General features: G+C 40.4%; 1 protein-coding gene across 5 annotated transcripts in view; it reads left to right on the top strand.

Moving 5' to 3' along the window:
• Nucleotides 1-9,026, top strand: part of ITSN2 (intersectin 2) — a 227,453-nt gene that overhangs the window by 97,329 nt on the left and 121,098 nt on the right. For all 5 annotated transcript variants that reach the window (XM_023732409.1, XM_023732413.1, XM_023732410.1 and 2 more), the window contains one exon: nt 6,978-7,070. In XM_023732409.1, the coding sequence (XP_023588177.1) occupies nt 6,978-7,070 (93 nt within the window). The remainder of the gene's footprint in view (nt 1-6,977; nt 7,071-9,026) is intronic.

The raw sequence follows: 9,026 nt of genomic DNA, 5'->3' as shown, positions 1-9,026 counted from the left end.
CTGGACTGCTGTACCTCATTAGTCCCATTTGGTTTAATGGGCTGTCCACTCCCAGGCTGAACGGTGAACCTTGGAAATGACTTCACCACTGAGCTAAAAGGGTGTCTGGGGGCCATACTCTCAGGGTTTCTCCAGTCTCCTTTAGGCCAGTCAATCCGGTCTTTTTTTTTGTGAGTTAGAATTTTGTTCTACATCCTTCTCCAGCTCTGTCCAGAGCCCTCTGTTGTGATCCTGGTCAGACCTAATTCTGTACTTCAAAGAAAAAATAAATTTCTGCTTCTGCTTAGGATATAGATAGCTGCAAAGGATGTGGCTCCCATCCTAACAACGGGAAAAAGCCAGATAAACTACAAAATTAATTTTTTCTTGAGCCTGTCAGAAAGCTGAGTTGAAAACCCTCAAGTTAGTGGAATTCCCAGGAGGGAAAAGCTCCTCCAAGGGAGAGACAGAAGTCCCAACTGTCTTACCTGTGGTAAAGCATGGGTGGAAGAGGCGCCAGCCGCCATACAAGCAGATAAGAAAAAATCAGTTAAAATTTTAATGAACTACCAAAAGCCAAGTGAGGGCTAGCATGTCGTTCTAAAATAACTGGGTACCACAGACAAAGGGGAATTATATACTTCCAAAGTCTTTTCTGTGGGCATAAACTGTGTGTTCACCAGAAAGATTGGGGACTGTGCAGGAGACCAGAGAGAGCCCCCACCTCGGTGTTGCAGGCAGCTGTGAGGGATGGGCACATTTTATCATGGACTTGTCTGGATCTTTTTTCTCTTAATAAAAGCCTTAAAAGCCACCGAGAGAGGGTCAGCAAACACTATTGATCCAAGGACACAGGCAAAGCACACATTGTTGCTGGAGTAATAGTAAAAGATAAAACTCTGCCACTGAAGAAAACCAAAACCAAACCAGTTACTATCAAGTAGTTTCCAACTAACTGTGATCCCATGTGTGATCCCGCAGAATAGAACTATGCACCATAGGATTTGCAGTGGCTGTGATCTTTCAGAAGAGATCACCAGACCATTCCTCCAGGGCACCTCTGGGTGGATTCAGACTGCCAGCCTTTAGTTAGTAGTCAAATGCGTAACTGTTTGTGCCATCCAGGGACTCCTTACCACTGAAGGAAGGGAAAGAAATCTTGGGCCTAAGATTCTGTACCAGTATTAAGCATAGGTCTCCTACTACAGAGGGGAACCGCAGGAGAGTCCCTCCCAAGACCAACCACAGATGCAAGGAAAAGTTTGAATATCACAGGAAGGAGGCCGGGAATACTGAGAAATCTACACCCCACTCCCAGGCCTAGGTGCGCAGGGCCTGCCTAAGATTTGAATGTGGATCAGAACAACAGAGTACACGCCCTGCCCTCACTAAAAGCCAGGCCTAGGATGGAGTAACAAACAACAGCAGTCTACCACTGGAGGAAGGGGAAGAGCATGGAGAGAAAACCTCTGTGGTGCAGGTAGGGATGAAAGCTGAAGGAGGAGTGCTGAGAAAAACCCCACCCCCCATAATTAACACACGACAATAGTTGTCCACTTCTAGAGGAATTTAAAGTACTGAAGGTATCCATAATAAAACAATCAACAATAAAACCCAACCCCAGCTGAAATGAATCACCTGACTCAACATCCTGCACTAATGGCCTGACAGAAGAGGTGTGCCCATTTCCAGGCATAGATATTGTTTACCTCAGTCTTTACTGGTCTACGTGGTGCATTCAGAAAATTATGTGACACACAAGAAAGCACAAACAGTTGTCAAGAGCCAAAAAAATTAACAGAATTGGACTCAGAAATGACCCAGATGTTGACGCTATCAGGCAGAGACTTTAAAATAACTACAATGAATATCTTAAAGTACCTAGTAGAAAAAGTGAGCAGTATGCATGAACAGAATGAGACTTTCAGCAGAGAGATGGAAACTGTAAGAGTTAAATGGAAATGCTAGAAGTAAAAAACATATCAGAAATAAAAAAATTCCTTTAGGCTCATAAGTTGCCTCAAAACAGCCAAGGAAAGGACCAATGAGTGTGTACATAGGTCGATAGAAATTACCCAAAATAAAATACAAAGAGAAAAAAGAGTGTGTGGAAGGAATCAGAGCAAAGTGACCTAGAATTGAGAGACAGAATCGAATGGCCTAACATATGTGTAATTAGAGTCCCAATAGAAGACCAGAGAAAGGGAATGGGCAGAAGAAATCTCTGAATAAATTAAATTGAGAATTTTCCAAAAATGATGAAAGCATCAAATAGATCCAAGAAGGTCAAGAACCATGAAGGGACTGAGATTTTACCGAGTTTCGAGTATTCTGCGTCAGAGACAAAGGTCTTTATTATTCACGGCATAGCAGGTAGCATAAGTTTCATGTTCACATTAATTCCTCTTGCCTACCAAGTCCCATGGGGGCAACGTGGAGGTGGGCCTAGATGGATGCTGCGTACTCAGTGGCTTGATGTCACAACTGAGGAACGCTGAGTTTAAGAAACCCCTATGTTTGCTATACAAACATTCTGGAAAAAGATAACCTGGAACAAAAGCTTACAGTGCTTTTACTCAGAAGATGTACAGAAACGTGAGAGCATTAGTAGAATTGTCTCCCAACAGTCTCTGTCTTTTCTTTCTAGACTATCTTGGCTTCTGGCAAATTTTCCCATGAGTATATCACTCATTTGACCACTCTGATTAATCTGACCAGCAGTGGCTGGGACCTAATCTGATTTGTTTCCTGCAGCATTTAATTAAAGCTACCCTTATTGACTCCCAAGCATCAGGTTGGTTTCATCCTACAGTATTCTCAGCTGTTCTCGCCAGGTCTTATGAACTATGACTGTCTACCTTAGAAAACCAAATGGCTTTCTCCTTAAATTGTATGTTGACTTTTCTACTTGGCCTGCGGCATGAATCCAGGTACCGCAGCGTGTATTAGCAACTGCTCACCCTCCACCTTGGCCTGCAACAAGGAAATCTAGGGTAATTGTGTAACTCTGGCCGGTGAGTTGAGGCTGATCTGAATGCCTTCTAGGGTCAGTGAGGTTTCTCTTTGAACACTTGAAGGTCTAAGGGGCCCATTACTGTGTTTCTTGGAGGGAGACAAGTTAAAGCTTGGCTTCCGTAGCAGAAATACAATCTCAAGGGTACATGTGGTATACTTGGAAAGAAAATATTGGTTACAACTGGATTGTTGGAGTCCCTCAAGTGGGACCTACATCAGAAGGGGAGTACAGGTTGACAGTGCCTCTAACATAGCCTCCTAGATGGCTGCTGAGCCTTAGCGTTCCCAGTTCAGTTTGAATAATTAAGTCTAGTCCTTGTTACCCATTGCCATTCAGTCAATTCTGACTCATAGGGAACGTATAGGACAGAGTAGAACTGCCCCATAGGGTTTCCAAGGCTATAAATCTTTATGGAAGCAGATTGCCATATTTTTCCCCCCCAGAGTGGCTGGTAGGTTTGAACCACCAGCCTTTCGTTAGCAGCTGAGCATTTTAACCACTGTGCCACCAGGGCTCCTGTTTGCCTGTGTTTTATTGACTATGCAAAGGCATTGGACTGTGTGGATCATAACAAACTATGGATAACATCACAAAGAATGGTACAGCAGAACACTTAATTGTGCTCATGAGGAACCTGTACGTAGGCCAAGAGGCAGTCATTTGAACAGAACAAGGGGATACTGTGTGGTTTAAAATCAAGAAAAGGTTGTGTCCTTTCACCATATTTATTCAATCTGTATGCTGAGCAAATAACCTGAGAAGCTGGACTATATGAAGAAGAATGCAGCATCAGGATTAGAGAAAGACTCATTAACAACCTGTGATGAGCAGATGACAAACCTTGCTTGCTGAAAGTGAAGCACTTACTGATGAAGATCAAAGACTGTACAGCCTTCAGTATGGATTACACCTTAACGTAAAGTAAACAAAGATCCTCACATTTGGACCAATAAGCAACATCATGATAAATGAAAGAGATATTGAAGTTGTCGAGGATCCACAATCCACTTGGATCCACAATCAACGCCCATGGAAGCAGCAGTCACGAAATCAAATGATGTATTGCATTTGGCAAATCCGCTGCTTAAGACCTCTTTAAAGTGTTAAAAAGCAAAGAGGTCACTTTGAGGACTAAGATGTGCCTGACTCAAGCCATGGTGTTTTTAATTACCTCATATGCCCGCAAAAGCTGGACAATGAATAAAGAAGACCAGAGAAGAATTGATGCCTTTAAATTATGGTGTTGGCAAAGAATATTAAATATTCCATGGACTGCCAGAAGAACCTCACAAATCTGTTTTGGAAGAACAGCCAGAATGCTCCTTAGAAGCAAGGATGGTGAGACTTTGTCTCACGTACTTTGGACATGTTATCAGAAGGGACCAGTCCCTGAAAAGAACATCATGCTTGGTAAAGTAGAAGGCAGTGAAAAAGAGGAAGACTGTCAATGAGATGGATTGACACAATGGCTGCAACAGTGGGCTCAAACATAGCAACCATTGTGAGGATGGCTCAGGACCAGGCAGTGTTTTGTTCTGATGTACATATGGTCTCTATGAATTGGAACCAACTGGATGGCACCTAACAACAACAGCAATGCTTATTATTGGGAGGACTGCCTGAGGGCAGTCAGTTCAACCTGTCCTGTTTGCCCACATCACCAGCTGGGTGGAATTTATCCCTTACTGAGAATGGGAGTGAAGAAAACATCTGGAGGTGATATGCACGGGAGGTACAGGAGCTAGGGCTGATGTTTCTGGTAGACTCTGGGTAAGGTTGGGGGAATGGTGATCATATGGTGGTCAGAGTCATCTGGTTGGGGTGGGGGGATGGCAGACTCAGCAGTCACTTAAATTTAAGGGACTTAACAGTTTAGGAGAGCCACACCTGGGTATTTTCCTTGAGAAGGAAGGCTCCAGGGGGTAGTTGTGAAAGACAAAAGAAATTGTTAAAAAAAAGGCCTTTACCATGGATATCTACAAGAGTAACCCAGACAAAATGTATTTTCAGTTTGCAGGTCCAAGGAGCATGTCTTTAATTTGTCAGTCTGTAGTTTTCCAAGTGGTAGGCCATTGGCAGCAGCCCAAGAATCTGGGTTCTGCCCATCGAACAGAATGACTGTGTCTGGCTTTTGGTTCTACACAGCTAGCTCTCAGGCTGAACAGCCGCTGCGGCCTAGAGGACGCCATTGGCTATCAGCTGATCTGACCTTTGAAGTGGACCAGGCCCAGGCATATAGGAGAACCTCTGCACTGAGGACTTCATTGATCCAGTAGCTTTGCTTTAGACAGTGGAGCTGAGGATAAAGTTTACCTTCAGAGCTGCTACTTTTTCATGTAAAGCCAAGATGCCAGGGGCCAGGTCGGCTGTGTTCTTGAATATACCATTTCTGTTTGACAGACATAAATTTAAGTGATTGCTGAATCCCACCTTCTCAGTCATGGAATTCAAGTTGACCCATCCCAACGTGAGAATATCAGACAGGAGAGTCTCTAGGCCTTTGTGTGTTAACCATTTAGTTTCACTAAGAGCTCAGTAGCAAGCTAGTAGCAGTGTCAGGGAACTCCCTAGTTCCAAACCCCTGGGAGTGCTCCAGGTGGCGGCTGCTTCTTTTTGCCCACGGTTCCAGACTTACACTGTTACCAGTACCCAAAGAGTCTAGTTTTGTTGGGGTTTATCAGCCACTACTGCTGGAGGATGTGTTTAATTTTGCTAGTAGCAGTGTACTTGTTAATTTCTTTGTTTTATGTAAGATGTCAACATTAGTGGAAACTGGATGAAGGGTATATGAGAACTCTACTATCTTTGCAACTTTTCTGTAAATGTAAAGAATTCCAAACCAAAAAGTTTATATATAGATAGATAGATAGATTAGATAGATAGATAGATAGATAGATAGATATAGATAGATATAGATAGATAGAGATAGATAGATAGAGATAGATAGAGATAGATAGAGATAGATAGAGATAGATAGATAGATAGATAGATATAGATAGATAGAGATAGATAGATAGATAGAGATAGATAGATAGATAGAGATAGATAGAGATAGATAGATATAGATAGATAGATTAGATAGATAGATAGATTAGATAGATTAGATAGATAGATAGATAGATGATAGATGATAGATAGATAGATAGATAGATAGATGATAGATGATGATAGATGATGATAGATGATGATAGATGATGATGATAGATGATGATAGATAGATAGATAGATAGATAGATTGATTGATTAGATAGATTAGATAGATAGATTAGATAGATTAGATAGATTAGATAGATTAGATAGATAGATAGATAGAAGCCAAATGTCTGTCTGTAACTTCCTGGGTAAAGTTGAGATGCTTGAGCATAATATTTTAAGACCATTTAAAACTAATTTCAGCCAACCCATTTCTTAACCACTTTCTCACACTCAAATGGTGCTTTAGCCACTAGTCTACTCAGTGTACTTACAACATCTTGCGCATGCCTTTACTTCTCATGCTTTGCCCCTTCTGTGTGAAATGCCCGTATCCCACCTTCCTCACAGGGAAAATTCAAGCCAGGCTTCAAGGCTCTGCTTTAGGTCATACCTTTCCTATTTTCTCATCCTTGCCGACTTCTAAGTACTAGCACAGCATTTCTGTATATGTTTCTGCTTGGGGCTCTTCACAGGTTAGCACTGTAAATGTTGGTATTTGTTTTCTAGAGTATCGGTTCTTTGAGGATGGAATAACATTTTATTCGTTTTTTATTGCCAGTATTTATCTCACTGCCCATATCTAGTGAGTGGTATATAGTAATTGTTCAGTAGATGTTGATGGGCCATGCCATGTATGGTTATGATAGAGCTGTATTTTTTGTGTTCATTCAGATATGAAGTACTATCATTAAATGGACACTTGTGGTTCATATTTACATTTTAGAATTGTATTTTGTGTATGCTCATACATACACTGTAATTTCTTTATTTTTCACTTATGTTTTAGGAGGGCCAAACATGTGGGCTATTACCTCTGAAGAACGGACTAAGCATGACAAGCAGTTTGATAACCTCAAACCTTCAGGAGGGTATATAACAGGTTGGTTTATTATTTTTTTATAATTTGTTTATTAATTATACTCCTTTTCATATATCTTAGAAGTAGTTTTAATTTGACTTCCATCATATTTGCATTATTAAAGTGATAAAATTCATATCAGTCAGAATTCTAGAATTAAAAAAATACTGGTTTATTTTTCCTAGAACTATGTTAATTTGGGGTTTTAGATTTAGCATATGGAAAATCTTTTTCAGAATCTCAAATGATAGTCAAGAATTTCAGTTTAATTATCCAACTTCACATTTTAACATTATGTCTAGAAAGTTTTCAGTTTATTTCATAACGTAATTGAGGTTTTAGTTTTTAAAGCAGATTTATTAATGTGCTCGTAATATGTTGTGCCAGTTAATAGTATAATGGTCAGTATTACTGTAATCTAGTAGAAATATATATCAAATCTTTTTCCTGGAAAATGATGTAGAATTTTTTTCTAGAATCTGTTTTCATAATACTAGCCATCTGTCTTTGAGGCTACACTAAGTACTCATTGTTAACAATAGCCCTTGTTTTGTAGAAAGCACTAAACCAAAAGAGGATTAATTTAGGTGTATCTTTCATATTTTTTCTATAAATGAAACTTATTTTTGTGCCAAAGCATCTTAATGCTTTATTTACAATAATAGTCGCTATATTGGCCAGCATTTACTGAATCTGTACTGTATGTGAGATGCTGTGCTGAATACATCATCCCATTTAAGCTTCACAACAACCCTGTAAGGTAGATACTATTGTTGTCTGTATTTACAGATGGTGAAACTGAGTCTTAGAGATGGTATGTAATTTGCCTAAGGTCACAAAGTTGGTTAGTGTTTGATCTGGGCTTTGAAACCGTTCAGCCTGTCTTTGGAGTCCATCATGTTAATCACTATAAACCGAAAGCAAGCCAGTTGCCCTCGAGTTGATTCTGACTCATGATGACCCCATGTGTGTCAGAGTAGAACTATGCTCCATAGGGTTTTCAACACTGTGACCTTTCAGAAGCTAATCACCATGCCTTTCTTTCGAGTCACCACTGGGTGGGTTCTAACCACCAACCTTTCAGTTAGTAGTTGAGTGCTTAACCATTTGCGCCACCTAGGGATGTTGACTCAATCCACTGACATCAAGTCAATTCCAACTCATAGCAACCCTATAGGACAGAGTAGGAGTGCCCCATAGGGTTTCCAACGCTGTAATGTTTACAGAAGCAGACTGCCAAATCTTTTCTCCTGCAGAGTGGCTAGAGGGTTCAAACCACCGTCCTTTCAGTTTGTAGCTGAGTGCTTAACCACTATGCTACCAGAGCTCCTTGGGACATTAACCGCTATAGTTTAATGTTATTTGTACTTCTATAATAATTACTTTAATTGGTGACAGGGTTGGACTTTGATTACCCTAAAACCAAAAAACCAAACCAGTTGCTGTGGAGTTGATTCACGATAACCCCATGTGTTACAGAGTAGAACTGCTCCATAGGGTTTTCTTGGCTATAATCTTTAAGGAAGTGGATTGCCAGACCTTTCTTTCTCAGCACTGCTGGGTGTGTTTGAACTGCCAACCTTAGGTTAGCAGCCGAGCACAAACCCTCAGTTTGGGCCACTGAGGCACCTTTTGATTACCCTGTTTAATAGTTAATAGGTTACCTGTTATTGTCTCATGGATGCTGGCAGAAGACCTGAGATTCCTGAGTCAGAGACAGAGGACTTGATTACTCATGGCACAGCCAACAACTTTATTTATTTATTTATTTTTAGGTTTTCATGGCCTTTTATTGCATGTTAAATCTGATCCAAAGAGTTGCATGTTTTGTCTTTTAACTTCCTCAAACATCTGCTTTCCTTTGTTTTGTTTTGTTTTTAATTTTTTTTTATTGTACTTTAGATGAAGGTTTACAGAACAAATAGTTTCTCATTACACAGTCAGTACACATATTGTTTTATGACATTGGTTAACAAC

This window comes from Trichechus manatus, unplaced genomic scaffold (assembly GCF_000243295.1).
Source record: "Trichechus manatus latirostris isolate Lorelei unplaced genomic scaffold, TriManLat1.0 scaffold00052, whole genome shotgun sequence".
In the NCBI taxonomy this organism is placed as follows: domain Eukaryota; kingdom Metazoa; phylum Chordata; class Mammalia; order Sirenia; family Trichechidae; genus Trichechus; species Trichechus manatus.
Note: the sequence above shows the minus strand (reverse complement) of the source record. Positions and strands in the feature narration are given on the sequence as shown.